The sequence below is a fragment of the Antechinus flavipes genome, chromosome 3, assembly GCF_016432865.1.
Source record: "Antechinus flavipes isolate AdamAnt ecotype Samford, QLD, Australia chromosome 3, AdamAnt_v2, whole genome shotgun sequence".
Classification (NCBI taxonomy): domain Eukaryota; kingdom Metazoa; phylum Chordata; class Mammalia; order Dasyuromorphia; family Dasyuridae; genus Antechinus; species Antechinus flavipes.
In genome coordinates, this window is record NC_067400.1 from 631,438,897 (window position 1) to 631,461,091 (window position 22,195).

The 22,195-nt window shown below is 46.7% G+C and overlaps 1 protein-coding gene across 3 annotated transcripts in view; it reads left to right on the forward strand.

Moving 5' to 3' along the window:
• The first annotated feature begins 10,350 nt into the window (after positions 1–10,350).
• LOC127556814 (zinc finger protein 74-like) overlaps positions 10,351–22,195 on the forward strand; it is a 130,363-nt gene continuing 118,518 nt past the window's right edge. For 2 of the 3 annotated variants that reach the window (XR_007952515.1, XM_051990263.1), the window contains exons 1-3: positions 10,351–11,110; positions 18,111–18,244; positions 21,878–22,004. Coding sequence is in view for 1 of the 3 variants with exons in the window: in XM_051990263.1 (XP_051846223.1) it covers positions 18,212–18,244; positions 21,878–22,004 (160 nt within the window). In the remaining 2 variants the exon portion in view is untranslated. Of the gene's footprint in view, positions 11,111–17,909; positions 18,245–21,877; positions 22,005–22,195 lie in introns of those variants that run through there. The other variant, XR_007952516.1, reaches the window with a different exon arrangement.

Here is a 22,195-nt window from a genome sequence, read left to right on the forward strand (position 1 = left end):
AGAGAGTTCCATCTTCCCTGGGAAGAACTGCCAATTTTCAGGGATCTACATCTTTGTGCGTTTCTGGCAGCCTAATTGCTGTGCATCCTCCCGGTTATCTACAGCTCTGACCACTTTAAACCTCCAGGGGGATGTCCAGTTCTTAGCCCAGCCAATAGTCAGCTTCATTTTAATTCCAGCACCATGTTCCTACTGTGTAACAGGATCATCACCTGGTATTAGCAACATATTAACACCTTGTCATCCCCACTTATGTCCCATGACTACATGGACCTAACTGGGAGGGAAGGGGGAGTTCAATTACTAAACCCTTACATAAGTAAATATAAAATGTGGTCAAGATCAGATCCTGGCGGTAACACTAAGAATTGAGAAATTTGGGAAATGATCTTTGAACTTAGGTTTGATGGGACGTTGGAGTCATAAGAAAGGCAAATCAGGAAAGAAGGTGTTTTGATCAGGATTTCCAGCTTGCGCAAAGGCAGGGCACACAGGGGTCCGCCATGCCATGTAGAGGGGAGAATTGCCCAGTTTGGTTAGAAGGCAGAGTTCTGGAAGGGACACGAAAGTATTGTATGTGCAAAACAGAGAGAAGAGCTTGGATTTTAGGTGACCGGGAGGCTGGAGGGGAGAAAAAACATCCACGTTGGAGCATGGTAGGGAAACAGCCCACAGATGGAGGAGGGGAGTGAACACCGCTGGCCTGAGCCTTTCCTTAAAATGGAAGCTCCGGAGAAATGAGCAAGCTGAGTACTGCCACAGAGGGAGAGTGATTTTCCAGGGGGAGAAGGCTGGTGGGGGCAGTGGACCAAGAAGGATGGCTGTGATGGAGAGAGAAGTCTTTGGAGTTAGGAGAGCCCGAAGAGAGGAGAGCTGAGGATGACTTCTGGCTTGGGAAACTGCGTGACTGGGAGAATGAAATTCAGCAAGAAAGCCCGCCAAAGCCGGATGCCATCATTTTTCTCAGATTTCCTTTCTGTCAGACCACACTCAACTTCTGACTGTTGAAGGGACTTCAAGGAGAAACAGTCTCAGAGAGGGCGGAATATTCCAAGTGAGGATCAAGTCCACACCAGGTGGTGTGTGCTCTTTCCAAGCTGAAGCAGCTGGAAGGAAAGGCTGCTTCCAGAGTCCGTGCCTTTGTTCCTGGTGGCACTCTGCCAGAATCCCAGGTCCCTTTGCTCCTGCCTCTTAGAGGTGGAGTTTAGTGAACAGGTTGGCTGATGGTATTTGGTGCTGCCCAGTCTGCTGGTGATGAATCTCTCTCAGCCCAGCTGGGGAGGTCCTTAGGACATGGGCATTTGAATCATGTTATTTTTTTAAAATAATTTTTTATTGATAGAACTCATGCCAGGGTAATTTTTTATAGCACTATCCCTTGCATTCACTTCTGTTCCGATTTTTCCCCTCCCTCCCTCCACCCCCTCCCCCAGATGGCAAGCAGTCCTTTACATGTTAAATAGGTTGCAGTATATCCTGGATACAATATATGTGTGCAGAACTGAACTGTTTTCTTGTTGCACAGGGAGAATTGAATTCAGAAGGTAGAAATAATCTGGGAAGAAAAACAAAAATGCCAGCAGTTTATATTCATCTCCCAGTGTCCTTTCTTTGGGTGTAGCTGCTTCTGCCCATCTTTGATCAATTGAAACTGAATTAGCTCTCTTTATCGAAGAGATCCACTTCCATCAGAAATACATCCTCATACAGTATCGTTGTTGAGGTATATAATGATCTCCTGGTTCTGCTCATTTCACTCAGCATCAGTTCATGTAAGTCTCGCCAGTCCTCTCTGTATTCGTCCTGCTGGTCATTCCTTACAGAACAATAATTGAATCATGTTATGATTAGAGAGGGGGCATCTAGCACAATGAATTCCATCTCCTTTATTCATTCAGCATCCTTTAGAATGCCAGGAACTGTGCTAGGTATTAGGAAGATGGAGACAAAACCCACAGTTCCTGTTGTGATATTGTTTTGGATTTTAGCTTTAATGGTCCAGTCTCAGGAAGTTCGGTGAAAATGAGATTCTTGAAATCACATTATTCAGTTATGGAATATTATTGTTCTGTAAGAAATGACAGCAGGATGAATACAGAGACTTACATGAACATTTCAGCTAAGTGAAATGAGCAGAACCAGGAGATCATTATATAACTCAACATATATACTGTATGAGAATGTATTCTGATGGAAGTGGATCTCTTTGACAAAGAGAAGATCTAACTCAATTTCAATTGATCAAAGATGGACAGAAGCAGCTACACCCAAAGAAAGAACACTGGGAAATGAATATAAACCGTTTGCATTTTTGTTTTTCTTCCCGAGTTATTTTTACCTTCTGTATCTAGGATATACTGTGGCATATTTAACATATATAGGACTGCTTGCCATCTGGGGGAGGGGGTGGAGGGAGGGAGGGGGAAAGTTGGAAAGAAGTGAGTGCAAGGGATAATGTTGTAAAAATTTACCCTGGCATGAGTTCTGTCAATAAAAAGTTATTAAAAAAAAAAAGAAATCACATTATTCAGAATCACGTTAAACTGACATGTCAACCTCTCCACCATGACTATGCTATGGAGCTAACCTATCAGTCTCTATTTCATGGAGCCATGAAATTATGAAGAACTGATGAGAACCAGGACTTTAATCTGGGAAAATCTCTTCACCTCCCCTGATGTCAGGGGTGAGGATAGCAAAAGACAAACACAACAGTAATGGACAGATGATTCACCCCTTTTGTATCAGTGAAAGTTTTTCTTTTCTAATTCTCTCAAATTCTGGGATTCAGTGAAGGTGTCTCTCATTTGTGGATCAAAATTATTTAAATATATTATATATACATATATATATATATTATTTAAATATATTATATATATATATATATATATTATATATATATATATATATATATATATATATATATAAAACACATATGTAAACCTGTTCACTACCCACTGATCATGAATATAAAGCAAAACATGAATGGGGGGGATAAGAGATAACGAAGAGTAGAAGATGACTCCTAGGCTGGGAGTCTGAGGGATTAGGATGATGATGTAGCCTAATATATTACTATTAGTAATAATAATGGAAATAGTCATGGAAAGAGTGGGAAAGACTTAGGCAGAAAGATAGAGTTCTGTTTTCCACATGTGAAGTTATGATATTGGATATCTAATTTGAGATGCTTAAAAGGCAGTTGGACATGTGAGATTGGAAGTCAACAGAGAGATTCAGACAATATAAGCAGTATTGAGAATCATCAGCATTATATCCATGGGAGCTGATGATTACTGTCCAGAACCTGAAGAACATGTATGTCTCCAAAAGGAGACAAGAGGAGGAGCATTCAGAGCAGCAGGATTACAACTCAGGATTAGTCTGAACATGGATTTTTTTTTTCTTTTTTTGAATTGAAATCAATTATGAAGAACATCTTTGTTACCAGTTAACCAAGGGAGACAAATACATAAGTTAAGATGATCTCTGTATTCTTGGAGTTTACAAGACAGATTCAGAAGAGAGAGTCAGTGTTTGATAAGATAGAAAACAAAAATTTTCTCAGGAATAACTGTTGATTTCATAAAAATCACTGGAAAATTTGGGAAGCAAGTTGCTCAAAATAAGGCTTAGATTATTATCATTCAGCAAACTATACAATACCTTCAAAATGGATATACAACCTTAATTTTAAAGATCATATCATAATATAGAAAAGAAACAGATCCTAAACCTTTCCCAACTATGGCAAGGAGATGTGATTTTTACCAAACAAAAGATAGTCAATTACAAAAGAGAAAAGGGATAATTTTGATTACTTGAAACTGAAAAACTTCAGAACAGACAACATTAAGGGATCTAAGAGGAAAAGGAAATAATCAAATGGGAAAAAAATCCTAACATCAAATTTTTCTGAAAAGGTTATTGTAGTTGTTTGTTCTGTGTTCTTGAAGAGGACCATGATGTCAGGGAAAGGATTTCATCAAGAGCAAGTGAATTGTATTTAAGTGAGGGAGGGCTGTGCAAAATCACTTGCCTTATTTTCCCCTCCAGAGCCATCTGGGTCCAATGGCCAGATTAGTGATTAGGATGACTGGAGATGGCTCTGGATGCAGTGGGACACCTTGCCTTTTTGAAATTAAGGGCTTCAACAGGTCCCAATGTGACTGAGGTCACATCCACTTAGGCTGGTGTAGACCCTACTCAGTGCAGTTCAACGACTGATCTCCTAAGGGGTCAATTTAGCCACCAGAGTGATTTACTTGACTAAGTCCATTAGTGAATTATTCATTGCCTTGCCCTATGAGGAGTCCAAAGGGGGTATTGTATTAACATATCTAAAGTGAATAATGATACAGATTGACTTTGTGGGAAAGAGGAAATCTGGGGCCAGTTATGAAGGTAATTGTCCGCGTATAGAAAACAGAAATATTAAAACCTCCAAAGGTTTTTTTGTTTTATACCTACAAGTGAATAACATTTATTTTGTTTAAGGAAAATCAGCTCAAGAGCTCCTTTATATGGGGATGGGGACTGATACTATCAAAGTCACATAGGGAAAAGGAAGAAGGAAATTCTTTCTTCTTCTTCTTCTTCTTCTTCTTCTTCTTCTTCTTCTTCTTCTTCTTCTTCTTCTGCTTCTTCTGCTTCTTCTGCTTCTTCTGCTTCTTCTGCTTCTTCCTCTGCTTCTTCCTCTGCTTCTTCTTCTGTTTCTTCTTCTACCTCTGCCTCTTCTTCTTCTTTTCCATCTCCTTCTCCTTCACTTCTTCCTCCTCCTTTTCCTCCTTCTCCCTTCTTCATCTTTTTAAAAATACCTCTTTTCTTTTTTTACATTTATCATTTTAAATTTCATTTATTTTTAATACACATTGCTTTATTTTCAAATTATATGCATAGATAGTTTTCGACTTCACCCTTGCAAAACCTTATGTTGCAATTTTTTGTCTCTCCCATCCCCCCACCCATCCACTACATGGCCATGTGTATCATGCTGCAGGAAAAAAATCAGATCAAAAAGAAAAAAAATTTGAGAAAGAAAAAATGCAAGCAAATAACAAAAAAAAGTGAAAATACTATGTTGTGATCCACACTCTGTCCCCATCCTCTCTCTGGGTGCAGATGGCTCTCTCCATCACAAGACCATTGGAAGTGGCCTGAATCACCTCATTGTTGAAAAGAGCCACGTCTGTCAGAATTGATCATCACATAATCTTGTAGCCGAGTACAATGTTCCCTTGGTTCTGCTCACTTTACTCAGTGTCAGTTCATATAAGTCTCTCCAGGCCTCTAAAATCATCCAGCTGATCATTTCTTATAGAACAATAATATTCTGTAACATTCATATACCATAATTTGTTCAGACAATTCCCTATTGATGGGCATGGATTCAGTTTCCAGTTCCTCGCCACTATAAAAAGGGCTGCTACAAACATTTTTGCACAGATGGGTCCCTTTCCCTCCTTTAAGATATCTTTGGAATACCGACTCAGTAGAGACACTGTTGGATCAAAGGATATGCACGATTTGATAACCCTTTGGGCATAATTCCATATTGCTCAAAACTGGAAATTTCTAATATGGATTATGCAAATTTCCAGGGAAGGGGCAGGGCCAAGAATGGGCAATAGACAGCAGGGGGTCATGAAGTGAGAAAATAGATTGGTCAAAAAAAAAAGGATCATCTTCCCCCCCCCCCAAAAAAAAAAAATCAGAGATTTCCCTCCAGAATACAATAGTAGACGAATAAGGTAACTATCCCTTAGGCTAAAAGTCTCTCCAAAAAATCAATTTCTGTGTAATACAAGGGAGCAAAGTAATCTAAAAGTGAGTCCCTAGTCCACTGAGCTATGATACAGCACTTGGAAAAGAGCCATTGAAATCCTAGCAAAATATCCCATAATTTCCAGTTTGCCAATCTTATAGTGGTGTAGTTATACTCAGTAATTTGAAGAGTGCAAGAGATGCCCATTCAGATAGATCTTGAAAAGATAGGATTTTTAATAGTGTCATTTGAAAGAGAAGGGAGAATATTTTGTGCAGAGAGAATGTTGTTGCCATTGCATTGAAGCAAAAAAAACCAGTTTATATTCAAGGGAATAGCAAATGTTCTAGATTGACTAAAGCATCAGGCTCCTGTTCATTTATCCAATCAACAACCATTTGTAAGCATCTACTCCAGGGAGTTGTAGACTTGGGGACAAAGCAAAGATAATTAAAATGATTTTTGTCTTCCTGGAATAACAGTATAATCTATATCTACATCTATATATTTCAAGAGAGTATTAGTTGTATGAAATGTCATGTGAGGCACAAGAAGGCTCAGTTCTACTTGGATGATGGGAATAAATCTCATGGAAGAGTCGTCATTTGACATAAACTTTAAAGATAAGTACAATTTTAAGAGGAAGGAGGTAGGTATTATTATACCTATTTTACAGTTGAGAAAATTAAGGCAAGCAAGTAAATGATTTGCCTAGAGTCACATAGCTGTTAAGAATCTTACATTGGGGTAATGTGAGTAGGGCAGCTGGATGGCTCAGTGAATAGAGAACCAGACCTGGAATCAGGAAGACTTATTTCTGCAACATATAAAGGACTACTTGCCATCTGGGGGAGGGGATGGAGGGAGGGAGGGGAAAAATCAGAACAGAAGTGAGTGCAAAGGATGATGCTGTAAAAAAAATTACCCTGGCATGGGTTCTGTCAATAAAATTATTAAAAAAAAAAACTTAAATCCATTTAAAAAAACTTATTTCTGAAAAGAGTTGGGTATTCAAATACACATGTGAATGTGTGTGCATATAAAGATGTATATTTATGCACACATACATACACAAATTTATATGTAAATATATGCATATATGTATACATGAGTATATGCCTATATATCTGTGTAATATAATGTTTACTCATTATTTTGGCTTTATTTTTCATCCCCAGACTTTCCTTTTTCACTCCAATTCAACTAATAAAAACCAAGATGAAATCCTGCTCTATCTCATACTAGGCTAATGTGTACCAGTCTATACCCTAAGGGTCGTCCTCCCCAGCCCAAGTGCACCCCCTGTCCAGGAGGATGGGGAACAAGATATTCTCTATTGGTCCAGAAAAATCTTCAAACACATTAGGTAAAGCCATACGGGGTGCAACAGCATGCATTAGGTGCTATATGTACCAACGAAACGACATCAAAAACTAAGTGGCCCAGAAATATTTGTAACAAGGAGTCAGAGTTAATCAAACAATGGCTTTTATCTGTCAGATCTGATAAAATATGGCACCTGGAGCCGCCTCATTTAGTGGCTGGTAAGAGCTAGCTCTTTCTCAGCTAAAATGAGCATCTTCTAAATAACTTGAATGTGTGATCTTGACTCAAGGAGTTCCCTTGCACTGTAAGGGGCTGACAATGTGCTTTTTAGAAAGTAATGCTCAGAATCAAAGATGCAGTTGTCAACTATCCACATGTCTATGTATTAGACAAAAAAAAAAAAAAAAGAGGATTTAAAAAGAGATGCTAAGTGAAATGAACGGAACCAGGAGATCATGGTACATGACAACGGCAAGATTATAAGATGATCAATTCCGATGGGCGTGGCTCTTTCCAACAATGAGAGCATGGAGGCCAGTTCCAATGACCTTGTGATGAAGAGCGCCATCTGCACCCAGAGAGAGAACTGTGGGAACCGAATGTGGACCACAACATAACATTCTCACTCTTTTTGTTGTTCACTTGCATTTTGTTTTCTTACTTATTTTCTTTCTTTTTTGATCTGATTTTTCTTGTGCAGCCAGAGTGTAAAATATGTGTTTACTCATATTAGATGTAACATATGATACAAGACCCTTATCTCATCAAATGCTTAAGAGGGAATGATTATAGCCTAGAGTTTTGGAGCAGAGCAGCTGAGGTAGGGAGACCTCTAGGTGACTGTGGCATAACAACCCTTGCCCAGCCCTCCCTCAACAACAGGAACAAGATCTGGGAAAAGGCCCCCTTAGGGGTGGTGGGGGGGAATGGCAAGTCCAGAGTGCAGCCAGAAATGTGGACAGTTCAGTTAGAGTGGGCAGATCTGGTCTCCTCGAAGAAGGGTGAAGGCCTTGGGAGAGGGGACTGGAGGGTGGCCACATCCTGTGAGGAAGAAGAGTGTGTGTGGGGGGAGTGGGGAGAAGGCCCCTTCTTCTGGGGAAGGGCTGGGCAGATGGGGGAGGGGAGCAGCTTGGGGAGTGGGGCCCAGGTGGGCTCCTTTTCCTGGGGTGGAGGCTGGGAGCATGAAGAGGGGGTGCGGGGGAAGGGGCCATTGCAGCAAGGCTTTCCAAGTAATGGAATAGGGCTTGGGGAGAAGTGGGTGGGGCCATTGGGCAGGGCAGGTGGGGCTTCTGGGACCAGGACACGCCTCCCAGAGATTGGAAAATGGAACTGCCGGACCTTTGGTCACTCTCCCCTGTTCCCTTGGAGTGGAGCTATCCCTGCCTTCTCTTCTGGAAGCTGGCTTTGGTGGGCAGGACCAGGTAGTTCTGAGGGTAGACCCCTCACTCCCCTGCCTTTTCATTGAGCCCCATCTTTCCTGGCTAACCTCTTGATCCTCCAGCTACGGCAGGATCAGGCCTTTCCTCCAGATCTGGCTTCTGGGGCTACTTCTTTCCCCTGCTTCATGTCAAGGCTTTCCTCCTATCCCAAAGATCTTGGGGTGCCATCCCCAGCTTTAGCATGGGGCAGCTGCCCCAGCTTCCTATCCCACTTAGAGTATCACAGGGACGGAGAGCTCTGGGTCACGGGGTCACTGAGGCTCTGCCTGGTCTCAGTCCACCTGGGATCCCAAAGCCCCTTCTGCCTCCTAGTCTCTAGGAGGCTGGGCCAGGAGCATGAGGTCAAAGGGAAGGAGTTGGGGGGAGACAAGTCCTCCTCCTCCTCAGGCTCTCCCTGCTGCCTTCTTGGGGTACAGTTGCTCCCCACTGTCCCTGCCCTGAGAGCTCTCTCTCTCTCATTGTGGGCAGCTCAGCATCCTGGGTAAAGAAGCCTCAGACCCCGTCCTCCCTCTCTGAGGACCCAGCCCGGCTGGCAGAGGAACCATCCTCGGAATTAGAGACATGGCCCCTGGCAGCCTGAGCCCCTCATCCCAGGTGAGTGCAGTCCCTGCCCAGAGCTGAGCAGTATTACCCCGGGGGGCGTCCAGGAGAGCCCAGGAAGCTTCCTCCTGGCAGAGGGAGGGGGCCCTGGCAGGGCCGGCAGCAGGGCAGGAATCTCCCTCCTGGCGCTGCCCATTTCCTGCCCCCTCAGGCCACAGGCGGCTCCCAGGGCTCTCAGTCTCTCTCCTTTGCCAGGTCTCGGGTCCATGAAGGAGCCCTGAGAATGGGGATCCCGGGTCGGGCTCATTCTGTGATACAAACTGTCCACCTGAGAAACTGAGGAAACAGCTCTCAAAAGGAAAGGAAACCGCCCCTGCCCTTAAGGACCTTCCCTCCCCCCACCCCCCATGGGGGAGACAGGCTGTCAGCAGCTGGGTCCGCTTCAGCACTGGCTCTCAAAGCCGGCCAGAGAATCCGGGGGCGCGGTTGGGGGAGGGGGGCGGTGTCTCCCAATGCTAGTGAGTTCCGATGTCTGGGATGAGAGACCTCTATGGATAGAAGCCCCAGAAACAAACCCTCTCGGGCCGAGCTGCTGCCTGACAGTGTGGACGAGAGGCCCGGCTCCTGGGTGCAGGAAAGCTTGTCTCCGAGACTCGCTGAGATAGGAAGGGGGGGCGGACGCAGGGGCAGCGATGGAGGGTCACGGTCAAGACTCGGCCGGAGACCAGCGTCCTGGGGCCCAACGAAGAGGGTGGTTATGTCAGGGGCCTCAAACGGGAGGTAGGGTGGGTGGGGGCCGGCCAGAGAGAGTGGGACGGCCTGAGTGAGGGGGGCAGCCAGAGGGGGAGGGGCAGCCGGAGAGGGGGGACGCAGCCAGTGGGGGAGGGGCAGCCAGCGGGACGGGGGTCAGCCGGAGAAGGGGGGATGCAGCCAGCGGGGGAGGGGCAGCCAGAATGAGGGGGGCAGCCGGAGAGGGGGGACGCAGCCAGCGGGACGGGGTGGCAGCCAGAATGGGGGGGCAGCCGGAGAGGGGGGACGCAGCCAGCGGGACAGGGGGGGCAGCCAGAGGGGGAGGGGCAGCCAGAATGAGGGGGGCAGCCGGAGAGGGGGGACACAGCCAGCGGGACGGGGGGGGGCAGCCAGAATGGGGGGGCAGCCAGAATGGGGGGGCAGCCGGAGAGGGGGGACGCAGCCAGCGGGGGAGGGGCAGCCGGAGAGGGGGGACGCAGCCAGCGGGACGGGGGGGCAGCCAGAATGGGGGGGCAGCCGGAGAGGGGGGAACGCAGCCAGCGGGACGGGGGGGCAGCCAGAATGGGGGGGCAGCCGGAGAGGGGGGACGCAGCCAGCGGGACGGGGGCAGCCAGAGCGAAGGCGCACTGCCCGAGTCCGGGGCCAGATCGTAACTCAGAGCCCGCTGGCTGCAGGCCCCGCCTTCTGGCCCTGTCACCCCGTGCTTCCACCTCCTGGGGGCATCCCTGCGCCCCAAAGACAAGAGGCGTTGGAGCACTTTCCAGGACTTTGAGCCGCTGCCTCAGTTTCCTCGTCTGTAAGAATGCGCTGAGGACAGCTCCGGCTCACGGTGATGTGGAGGACCAATCCCTCAGGCGCCTTCTGTGCGCCTGGAGGCGGCCTGAACCTAGACTGGCGGTCAAACACCGGACAGGCCCTGCCCTCCTAGAGCGTAAACTCTAAGGGACAGCCCAGAACCGGAAGCAGAAAGCGCAGTGGGGAGGAGAACGCCTACGACTGCGGGCCCGGCTGGAGAATTACGTCACTCCCCGCCCCAGTCTCGGCCCCTCCTCCTGGGGCCGCTGCAGAACCCCGGAGCATGCTGGGAAACTCGAGATGCGCAGGCGCAACTTCTCCGACGCTTCCCGGTGGTTGGTTCAGCCCTTTGTTCTTGGGCCCCGCTGGGTGAGTGGGGGGCGGGGAGGACGTGCGGAGGGAGCCAGTGCGCAGGCGCGGCCCGGCTCCCGGCGCCCAGGGAGCCCCTCCTCCTTACTCCCCGGGTAGCCCGAAGACACCCGCGGACCCTGCTCGGGTTAGTGAGCGTGGGGGCGTCCGTGCAAGCTTTCGCAAGGCTTGCAGAGTGGGAATGCGTGTGCATGGGTGTGTTCGTGCGTGTGCAAGAGAGGGAGGGTCTGGGGCCGCTGAGTAGGTGCATGGATGTAAATATGACGGGAGAGGGGCTGTGGGCTCGTGAATGCGTGCGTGTAAACGTGTGTGATTGCACGTGCGTAGTGCGTGTGCTTCGGTGGGGGAGGGGCTGGTGAGTGTGCCCAAAAAACTCTGATTGCACCTGCGTGGGTGCGTGTGCTGTGACGGGGGAGGGGCTGGTGAGGGCGCCCGAGTCACGGTGTGTGATTGCACCTGCGTGGGTGCGGGTGCGGTGACGGGGGAGGGGCTGGTGAGGGCGCCCGAGTCACGGTGTGATTGCACCTGCGTGGGTGCGGGTGCGGTGACGGGGGAGGGGCTGGTGAGGGCGCCCGAGTCACGGTGTGATTGCACCTGCGTGGGTGCGTGTGCGGTGGGGCCGGTTAGGTGCTCGGTGGTTTGCTGGGGCCGTGTGCCCGAGGGGGCGGGGCTGAGCGCCCCGTTTTGCATGGGCTTCCCCCTGGTCCCTGCTGACCCTGTGGGCGCCTGGGAGACGGGGAGGATTCCGGAGCAGCTGCGTCTCCGGCTGGGCCAATCACCCTGCGTGGGCAGAGGGGGTGGTAACACTTCTTAGGAGCCCCTTCCCTCCTCTCTGCCCCCGGCCTGGCTTGTTGTTGTCGTGGGATGTCCCAGCGCCGTCCTGGAGTCAGGGAGACCTTGGGCCGGTGGAGTTGAAGAGGCTGGTGGGGGAGGGGGCCCCCAGAACCCCTGTGCAGTGTGGGAGCAGGAGGGAGGCCTCTGCATGACGTCATCGGGACGCCTCCTCTTAGGGACCCCGGCCTGGAGAAATACGGAAACTTTGTCCATCGCTGCCAATTTCTAAGGGAACCAGCCTCCTGGGGGAGGGCAGATGGCAGTGACTGGGACCTGTGAGCATTTATTAAGTGCTTGCTGTGTGCCAGTCACTGACCTGCCTGGAGAAATACGGAAACTTTGTCCATCGCTGCCAATTTCTAAGGGAACCAGCCTCCTGGGGGAGGGCAGATGGCCGTGACTGGGACCTGTCAGTCTCTGAGCATTTATTAAGTGCTTGCTGTGTGCCGGTCACTGTGCTCAGCCCCAGGGATGCATCTTCTGCCAGTAAAAGGAATAAAGTCTCCCACCTGAAGTAGCCCACCTCCCGAGGTGGGGGCGGGTTGGGGGGTAGAGAACACTTGAAGAGGCAGCCGCAAAGGGGAAGTGGCTGGTGAGGGGCTGCTGGCCTGGCCATTCAGAACACCCCAATGGGAGAAGTGGCCACCACTGGCCTGGTCAGGAAGCAGTGGGTGGGATGCCGGTGAACACGTCCCTCAGCACTAGCGCCGATCTGAGTCCACAGGAAGCTCCCCCTTCTCCCAGCACCAGCTCGAGGCCCGTTTGCCCCTCAGACTCCCCTCCTGCCTCCATTCCTCAGCAGCCTCTCCTCCCGGGAGTATTGTTCAGACCATATTTTTCACCCAGTCCCATTCTTCCTAACTGGTACCTGCTGCCTTCCCCAATTATTTGTCCCAATTAATATCTCTTGGCTTTCCCAATTATTTTATGTGGGGCCCACAGTCTGTCCCCCTCAACACTCAGTGGAAGAGCTGGGTGGGATTAGGATGAAATTTGGGGGTGGTTGGGTTGAGAGACGGGAATGAGGACTCAGTAGATGGGGGGTATAGAATGGGGTTGGGATGTCCCCTCTTTTTGAATGGCAGTAATTTATGACCTGTTTCCTTGGGCTGGAATCTGGTGCAAAGAAAGATACAAATGTCCGGGAGACACAAATACTAAGGTAATGACATCCCCTGGACTCCTGGACATACCCCCTGCTGCCTTCTCTAGAGAATGCTGGGTACAGAAGGGCCTTGGGCTGGAGAGACCAAAAGGGAGAGGGAAGGGGGAAGGTTTGTTGTAAGGAAGGAAGCCAAGACGAGTGGAGAAAGTGTCAAAAGTTAATATGACCTTGAGTTTCTGCTAAATGAGTTTAAATAATTTTATGCTGTGTTAATTTTATTACTGCTGCAGCTTTCCTGAGTTAAAACCACAAGGTAACTTGTTATCCCCAAGAGGACTATCGGCCATCTTTGCATGTCCTTTTTATCTTCTTACCCAATCTGACAATCTGACTAGCTCATTTGGTCTGCCAGAGGCTGACGGCTCCCATAAAACAGTTAATGTTCCTTAGTTGTCAGAGACGGGTGGTCACTAGTCCCATGTGGGCACGCTACCCGGCTTTCTTTAAAATCACCAGTGTAATTTTTGTCACCATAAGCTGTCAACTCTCTAACCAATCATATTGTCTTCCCTAACCATATGTCTATATTCCAAACTATATTATTATAACTATATTATTCTGCATGAGCCCTACTTTGGGGAGAGCACCGATCCAATTCATTAGTTGTTGTGGGCCAAATTAATAAACTGATCCTTCCAAGACAATTGTCTCTCAGTTTCCCTTGATTTTCAAGCAATACATTGGTCAGGTAAGGTCAGGTTCTCCTGAGTGGAAAGTGAAGTGATTCTTGAAAGGCTGAGGTTGAGTCCCGAGGTCCAGAACTCAACAGCAGGAGGACTATAGAGTCTCTAGAAGGGAATGGTCCCGATGGGGTTTTGCCTCCATCGGCTGGCCCCGAACTCCGTTGGCAGCACCTTTCTTTGTGACTTCTGGGCCCTCTGCTTGACTGAAATTCTCCCCACCAAAATTACCCGGACCACTTTGCATAAAGCTTTTTAAGAACTCCATAAATGTGGCTGATGGTAAGTGACAGGGTAACTCTGATAGGCCGTGTTGCATGCATTTTCCGGGACCTTGGTAGCCACTGTATGACTAAGCTAGAACAAGCTACAGACAGGTCTCCCGTGTTTTATTGATCCACTCAACAATGTGATGCACTCCATTAGTAGGTGACAGACATGTATCTCTCTCACTTCCATATATGACAAAGAAACACTCTCCTGAGCTACACTACTTATAACTTGCATAGGGCCAGTTAGGGCTTATAGGAAGGCTTGCAAAAATCAGGTGAGGCCACAGAGAAAGAATAAGAAAAAGGTTGTGAATTTAGGCTTGGGGTTAGAAAGGTCTTCTAGAAGTCTTTAGCAAAGCTGCTTACACTAGTCCAGAGAAAATGATCTGCTTGATCAGTCAGGTAGTTAACATTTTCTAATCCTTTATTAGACACAAGACAGGAAGCGAGTCTGAGTTTTCTTAAAGGGATTGGGGAGGGAAGGGAACATTCAATACATTGATTTAAAAACAGTCACTATAGCATCAAATGGAGTCATTTTCTCAAAAATTCACTTTTGATACCTGTTATCCACTTGCTTTATGAAAGCTTCCGTGGTAAAAGATGTGATTGTGTTCCCTGAGTGAAAAGAGGGAAGAAATTAGGAAACATAAAGATAGAAAACAGCAGTCAGGCGATAAGAGTTGTGCTGGTTGAGAACTCTGCCCAGTCAGAAACAGGGCGTGAAGGTGGAAGAAAGGGGGAAGCAGGGCATGAAGGTGGAAGAAGGGAGAAGCAGGGCATAAACGGTGAAGAAAAGGGGAAGCAGAACATGAAGGTGGAAGAAAGGGGAAAGCAGGGCATGAAGGTATAAGAAAGGGGGAAGCAGGGCATGAAGGTATAAAAAAGGGGGAAGCAGGGCATGAAGGCAGAAGAAAGGGGAAAGCAGGGCATGAAGTTGGAAGAAAGGGGAAAACAAGGTATGAAGAGGGCGTCAAGGGCCAAGGCTGGTCCCTGAGAGTACAGAAGACCAAGGAACCTCTTGTTGCCTGGCCCAGGCCTACCTGAGACCTGCAAGCACAGGATTTCTAGGAGGTAGTTATCCAGTGAACTGCTTCCAGCTGGGAGTCTGCCAGGAGGAGAAGTCCAAAGCAGAGCTTACCTAGGAAGTTGGGGCCTCCTGGGAAGCAGAAGAGGCTGTGGGAGCCTCAGTGGGCCAAGCGGTTTCTGGGAAGATCCAAAAGACCCCCGCTGCCTGTGGCCTAAAGCCTCGGGATCCTTCTTTTGCCCCACTGACAGACTCGGGAACTCGGGCCCCTGCCTTCCTCTGCCCCTATTCCTGGTCTGCATCAGCCATGATGCCATGGCTATGATTTCCTCTAAAAGGAATTCCACATTGTCATCACCAAGGGCTAGTGATCCTTTGGAACTCCTCCCTCACCTGTCCGTCCCCTCCTACTCTCCATCCTGCTCCCGGTCTTAAACATTCTTACATCTAAATAAAAAGACTTCCATAGGAAGGCAGGAGACTAACATAAAGGAGTGGGCTTTACATTTTGAGGTCTTGGCAGCAAATGACCCTTGGGAAAATTGAACTTCTAGTATGATAGCACTTGAATTGTAACTCCAGTTCTGATGGGACTGAATTTGTCCTAAAATAAAAGACAGTGTTGTCTCATTTAAACTTCCATCTATTCCTCTCTTAGGATAATTGTGACATTTTATCCTCATGCCTTCATGTAAAATACACTTAAAACTTGTCATTAAGGCAATAGGTTCAGAATGAAAAGCATCACTGGATGAAAATTATACTGATAAAAGTAGAGAGTGATTTTCTATATAAGATAATGCAGAAGCGTATTCAACTTAATTCATGTTATTTGATTGGCAATACATTTTATTTCAAATCTGTTTTGTCAAAGCGTTAAGATTTGTTTTAAATCTGTAACATTGTTTAAATTATGTTTCTAATTTTTTTTACTGTGATTTTTGAGAAACATACACAAGAAATTCTGTCAATTTGAAAAATAATTTCTAGAAACGGATCTAATTGTAGTGTAAGAAATTTAACTTTTTTTTTTTAACCTAAATGTTTTGAAATGATGAATTGAGCTGTTAGGAAGTGTGGCAACAATATTTAAATACTGTTAGGTATGCATTTAGCCCCATTTTGCTTAAAACAATACTAATAACTTTCTATTTGGGAAAAGTAAAAAGGACTCTTTAAATTCTACTTACGTTGGAAGTTCTTTGGCAGGACTTCCTGGTACTTTGGGACCTTTTCTTTGGGTGAGGTCATAAAATCTTGTCAGCCTGGAAAAGAACTTCCTGGAAAACAGTAATCAAGTCTACAAAAATTATAAAATTCCACTTAGAATATCATGTATTCCACTTCTGGTTTTTTTTTTTTCATTATAGCTTTTTATTGACAAAACATATGCATGGGTAATTTTCCAACATTGACCTTTGCAAAAACTTCTGTTCCAACTTTTCCCCTCCTTCCCTCCACCCCTCCCCTAGATGGCAGTAGTCCAAATACATGTTAAATATGTTAAAGTATATGTTCAATCCAATCTATGTATACATATTTATACAGTTATCTTGCTGCATCCACTTCTATGTTTGAGCCAACTCGTTCTCAATTGACCCTGGTCTTGATTCAAAATGGGACCCCTTCCGTGAACACGGTTAATGGTATCACATCTTAGAATGCCAAAACTAGGACAAGGGTTCTAATTCCCACGATTTAGGAACCCACTGGTGGCAAATATTGATTGTATATCAGACACTGTGGTAAGTGTTGGGGATAGACAGATCCTCCTTTCAGGGAGCACTCTTTCTATTGGGTTTAGTCAAGTCATCGAGGCAACAAGTTTTTATTAAGCCTCTGGCATGGTCCAAGCAAATCATAGGGTCTTGGGTTCCAAGAACGGGAAAGGAAAACGGGAAAAAACTTGCCAACAGTTACATACGTAGATATGTTCCTACACACAGAGTCAGAAGCTCATCTGTGGGCAGAGTTTTGGGCCTGGAGGCAGGAATACCTGAGTTCAAATCTCAGACACTTCCTTAAGAGTTGGGCTCAGTCTCAACTGTAAAATGGAGGTAGGAGGTCCTAAAGACAAGAATTATGGTTAGGATAAGATGAGATAATATTTGTAAAGCACTTCTGCCTGGCACATAGTAGGCCTTTAATAAATGTTTGTTTCTAACATATAAAATATGCATAGCATAGATCTCAGAAAGTCAGACAGAAGGTAGATTAAGAAACGTTTCTTATAGAAAGTGGAATTTTAGTGGTGACTTGAAGAGGAGGTAAAGGCAAGGGAGGATGGGACAGCAAGTGAGACATGGGGGAGGAGCAGTCATGAGATGGAGAGTCACTTGTCAGGAACAGCAGGAGGCTGTGTTGGGAGAACGAGGCGAGAGGATTGGGGAGGGAGAACTCTCCGGTGGACCAGACTTGGGGGCAGCATTCTAGGTGGGATGCAAGCCCTGGGGTGGGTCATTCCCGTGGCAGGCAGATGATGGATTGGAGGCAGGCTGGGTCCTTGGAAAGAGGTGGGCCTTCGAGGAAAACTAGGTAGGGCATGGCTCTTGGAACTAGGAGGACCTATCCAGAGCAGGCTGGCTCACAACTGGAGCTCTTGGAGCTCTTGGCTCTCTCTCTCTGCCTCCTTTCGAGCTGAGATCTCTCTGTCTTCTGGAAGCCAGCTCAAGCAGGTCCCAGATAGAACTTAGCAAGGGGCCCTCCTGCTGGCTGCCTTTTCCATCGGACCACATCTTCCCTGATAGACCTCTCGATGAGTGTCCTCCAGGTATCCCAGAAGCAGGCCTGCCTCCCGGCTCCCTGCCCCTGCTATCTGTCCACGCTCCTTGACACGTCTCACTGGTTCTGGGGTGCCATGTCCCCCCACCCCCCATTATCACCGGGCTGCCACCACATCGGCTGCAGGGAGGGCTCTGAGTCAGGAGTCGTTCTGCCTGGTCTCTTCCCGTCTCAGCTCCCTTCCGTCTCTTGGGTTTCTATGGGGCTTAGTGGGCTGGACGAGAAGGAATAAAGGAAGAGAAAGTCACCTTCATGGGAGACCTTGCTCCGGCCTGACCCTCCCTGCCGCCCTCCGTTTTCAGTCGGACTGTGCCCCTACAAGTGCCTGGTAACTCCTCTGAGACCCCATTCTCTCTAAATCCCTATAGGCCAGACTCCTGATTCGGAAGAGAAGGGGAAGACATCATCCTTGTCCCGGTTTGCAGCAGACCAAGGCTTGGCCCAAGCAGGGAGCCCAGAGCCAGAGGACATGGCCCCCGGGACCCAGAGACCCCCGGCTCAGGTGAGTGCCATCCATCCCCAGGCCTGACCAGCATCTCCATTGACGTGGAGGATGGCCTTTGAGCCGCCATCTTTGGCTTGTTTCTGTGTAACCTTCACGTGAAATTGAGCCGTGACCACACTTTCCCGCTCGTCTTCTGTGTTTGAAATATGTCAGCGTCACCTTTTTACCTTGAGCCCTGACTCCCCCTCTTACTCCTCCATTGCTGCCCTCTCTATACGTTTGTGGATTCTCCCTCATTACAAGTGAAAGGGAAAATCCTATCACTCATTAGTCCCCGTCTGTGGACATCATGTCTTAGCTCTTCTTGCACGCCAGGCCACCCTTCTATCCCTGAATACCCATTCTCCCTCCTCCATTTCTTTTTTCCTTTCCTTTCTTTTCTTTTCTTTTTTTTGCTGAGGCAATTGGGCTTAAGTGACTTGCCCAGAGTCACACAGCTAGGAAGTATTAACCCTCCTCCATTTCTTGTGGCCCCCGTAGCAACTGAAGGTGGAGGAAAACCCCTTCCCATGAGTCTTGTCTGAACGGGGCTGCTCTGTGCCCAGCATTGTACTGGTTGTGAGGAGAAAAAACTACAAATAATGGAACAATCCCTCCTCCAATGAGCTTACATTCTAATAGAAGAGACAAGTAGCCATAAAACGAGAGAACGCTTTCAGGAGAGGGAGGAAAAGCCACTTTATAAGGACTAAGAAGTGCTTGGGAGAGGGCAGTAGAGAATTCAGACAGGTTTTTCAAGGAGTTTGGATAAGACAAGGACGTGAGATAGAATGGTAGCTGAGTGGGGAGTGAGAATTTAGGGAAGGTTTCCTTAAGAATGGGGCAGACAGTTATGTTTGAATCAGTAGGAACAGAGCCAGTTGATAGAGAAAGGTGGAAAATTTGAGAAGAGGGAAGGAGGTGGGGATTGAGGGTGTCCACCACCGGGGAGACAGCACAGGATGAGGGCATCAGATGCCCTCCCGCTTTCTTAGAGAATGGAGGAAGGAAGCCCCAGTAAGATGACATGAAGAGCTTTGGGAGTTACCCAGTATGCACTTAGGGAGTGCTTCCTGTGTGCCGGGCTCTGGGTCTAGTGGTGGGCATGCAGAAAGAGTAACTATGATGCAATGAATGACTCGGGAAACGAGGGAAAAGGAAAGTTCTTTAAATTCTTGGGAATCTCGAAAAGTTGGAAAATAGTAGTTCAGGTGTTGGGAAATTCAGTAATAGGAAAGGAAACTAAGTGAAATTTGGATTCCAAGTAGTACAGGAAGAAACCAAAAGGATGGAGATGTGAAATTGCAATGTTTACCCTCAGGGAACTCACAATTTAGTAAGGGGGGGGAATAACGGACACATAAATCTGTACAAAGAAGCTGGCGACGGATTAATAAGATGTGATGAAAGAAGGAAGGCAGTAGCAGAATGCAGGGGTTTCTGGGACGAGGTGAGATTTTAGTTGAGACTTGAAGGAACTCAGGTGGCCAAAACAGCCCTTTTGGAAAGTCAGAGATACCCAGAGCGTGGAGATGGATTGATCGTCTTCCTCCTGGTACATCAAGGAGGCCTGATGAAAGAGAAGGTGGCAGAAAGTCAAGCGTATGAAGGTTGAAAAAAAAAACAGCAAAATTCAATCAGTCGTTGATTCGTACTTATTATGCACCTGCTGTGTGCTAGCCACTGTGGTAAGGCGTGGGATTTCAATTACCCTAAAAAACTATTGTCCGGGCCTCAAGAGGCTTACGCTTTTAAGGGGAAGACAAGCCAAAGGGAAGCTGAAAAGGGGAGGATGCAAACATTGGGATATGGCGGAGATGTCAGAATTCTGACATAGTGCATCCAGGTGAGAAAAGGGGAGATGTGTGAGCTGAGCCCTCACTGGAAGTGGAGATTTGCAGGTCTTAGCCTACAGAGAGGCAGAGGTGGGGATGAGGTGGATTAGCAAGGCTGAGGAGGTATTACAGGCTGATGAGATTATCCCAGGGATAAGCTTCCAGGGTAGAGAGGAGTAACAGAGCAATCCCACCTCTGTGGGGTCAGGTGAGAAATCAGGTGTTTGAGCTGAACTCTCTCCTTAAATCGAGGTGTCCAGTCCATGACCTCACCCCATGATAGAGAATGAAGTAGGTGGGATGATGGAGAAGGAAAGGTTTGCAAGAGGTCTCTTCTGAGCAAGTTAGGGTTTCAGTTATAGAGTAATTATCAGTAAACGATCAGCCTTTTACAGACATTGCTCACATTGAGTAAATATAACGCAACGAAGAATCGTGACTCCGAAAATGAGTGAAAAGGAAAGTTCTTTCATTTCTTGGGAATCTCCAAAAGTAGAAAGATAAGACTAATTATCAGTAAAAAGATCAGCCTTCTTATTTATAGACATTGCTCACATTGAGTAAATATAATGCAGTGAAGAATCGTGACTCAGAAAGTGAGTGAAAAGGAAAGTTCTTTCATTTCTTGAGAATCTCCAAAAGTAGGAAAAGAATAGTAAGTTCTTCAGTTGTTTAGAAATTCAGTAATAATAAAGGAAGAGTGAAATTTGGATTATAAATAGATAAATAGGATGTTTTAAGGGGCAACCCAAATGATGAAAATGTGAACATTTTTCTCCACATGAAACAATAGAATGTCTGAAAAAAGGAATCATATTTTATTAGAAATGGAAAAAAAAATGACATGGAAGAGTATCAGATGCCAAGTGCATTGGCCAAACACAAGTAGCAAGTTGGCAAAGAGATGAACCTTCCTAAGTATTGGGGTTTTTGCACATCTGGCCACTCTTGTATGTCATCCATTCATCTGCCTCTTAACTCATTCTCTTGAATTTTTTTTCCTTTAAAAAACTATTTTTATTGATATCCTGCTTCTGCTATTCTCTTGACCTTTGATCCCCAATGCCCTTTGGTTTTAGGGACATGTTTAGATGTTCCAATTTTTGTTAAGAAAATACCAATATCTGTTTTATGATTGGCTTATGTCAGTATCTCTTTTATGGATTCGCTCAATCTCTGAAGTCAGTTAATAGTACATTTTTTTTCATAAATGGAGGAACTCTCCTTTCCCCATTAAAGTGGCTCCTCCTTTTATATAAATATTAGACTTCATGGATATATTTCATTATTAAAGAAAATAATCATCAAACTAGTGAGCTATAACATCATCCCAATCCCTCAAGATCAGTCCTCCTTTACTTGGCTGGAGACAGAACCATACCGTTGATGGTGAGCGAGATCTCTTGAGAATTCTTTTCATGCTTTCATCTAGGTAAGAATTTATTTCGGCCTTCTCAGAAATTCATCAGCTCATTCCTTTTTCTTTCCCAACCCTCTTCAGTGATCACTGGGTGAGGTTCTTTCCCCATGGTACACAGTCTTTGCCTTCTCCCTCCTACCATAGGGAGAAGCATTTCATGGACAGATATTTCTCCAGCTCCCCGTGTGATTATCACCTCAGATATAAAATGCTCTTCCCAGCATTCCCCTGGGCTCTTCATGACTGCCTTCACCTGTTGGTTTTGGGGTTCGGAAAGGTGCTAGGAGTTTGGGGCAGATAATTCTGCGCTTCGGTTTCCCCCTTAGTTGGTGAGGGCTGGACTAGATGAATTCTGGAGTCTCTCAGTTCTAAATTAAGTGACTTTTGGTGGTTTAGGAGTCGGTGACCTTCCAGGACGTGGCCGTGGACTTCACCCTGGAGGAATGGGGCCTGTTGGACCATTCTCAGAAGGCGCTGTACAAGGAGGTCATGCTGGAGACCTCCCAGAACCTGCTTTCTCTGGGTAAGGACTGTTTCCTCTGGTTATTCAGAATCTGCCATCAAAGGAATATCTTCATTCCTTATCTGTTGTTGAACCTTTATCGATATCACTTCCTCCAAAGACTGGGGTCTCCACAGGGTGGTCCTGCTGCCTGTTTTTTTTTTTTTTTTTTTTTTAATAAAAGGTCTTTGGATTTTGTGATGGAAAGCTGG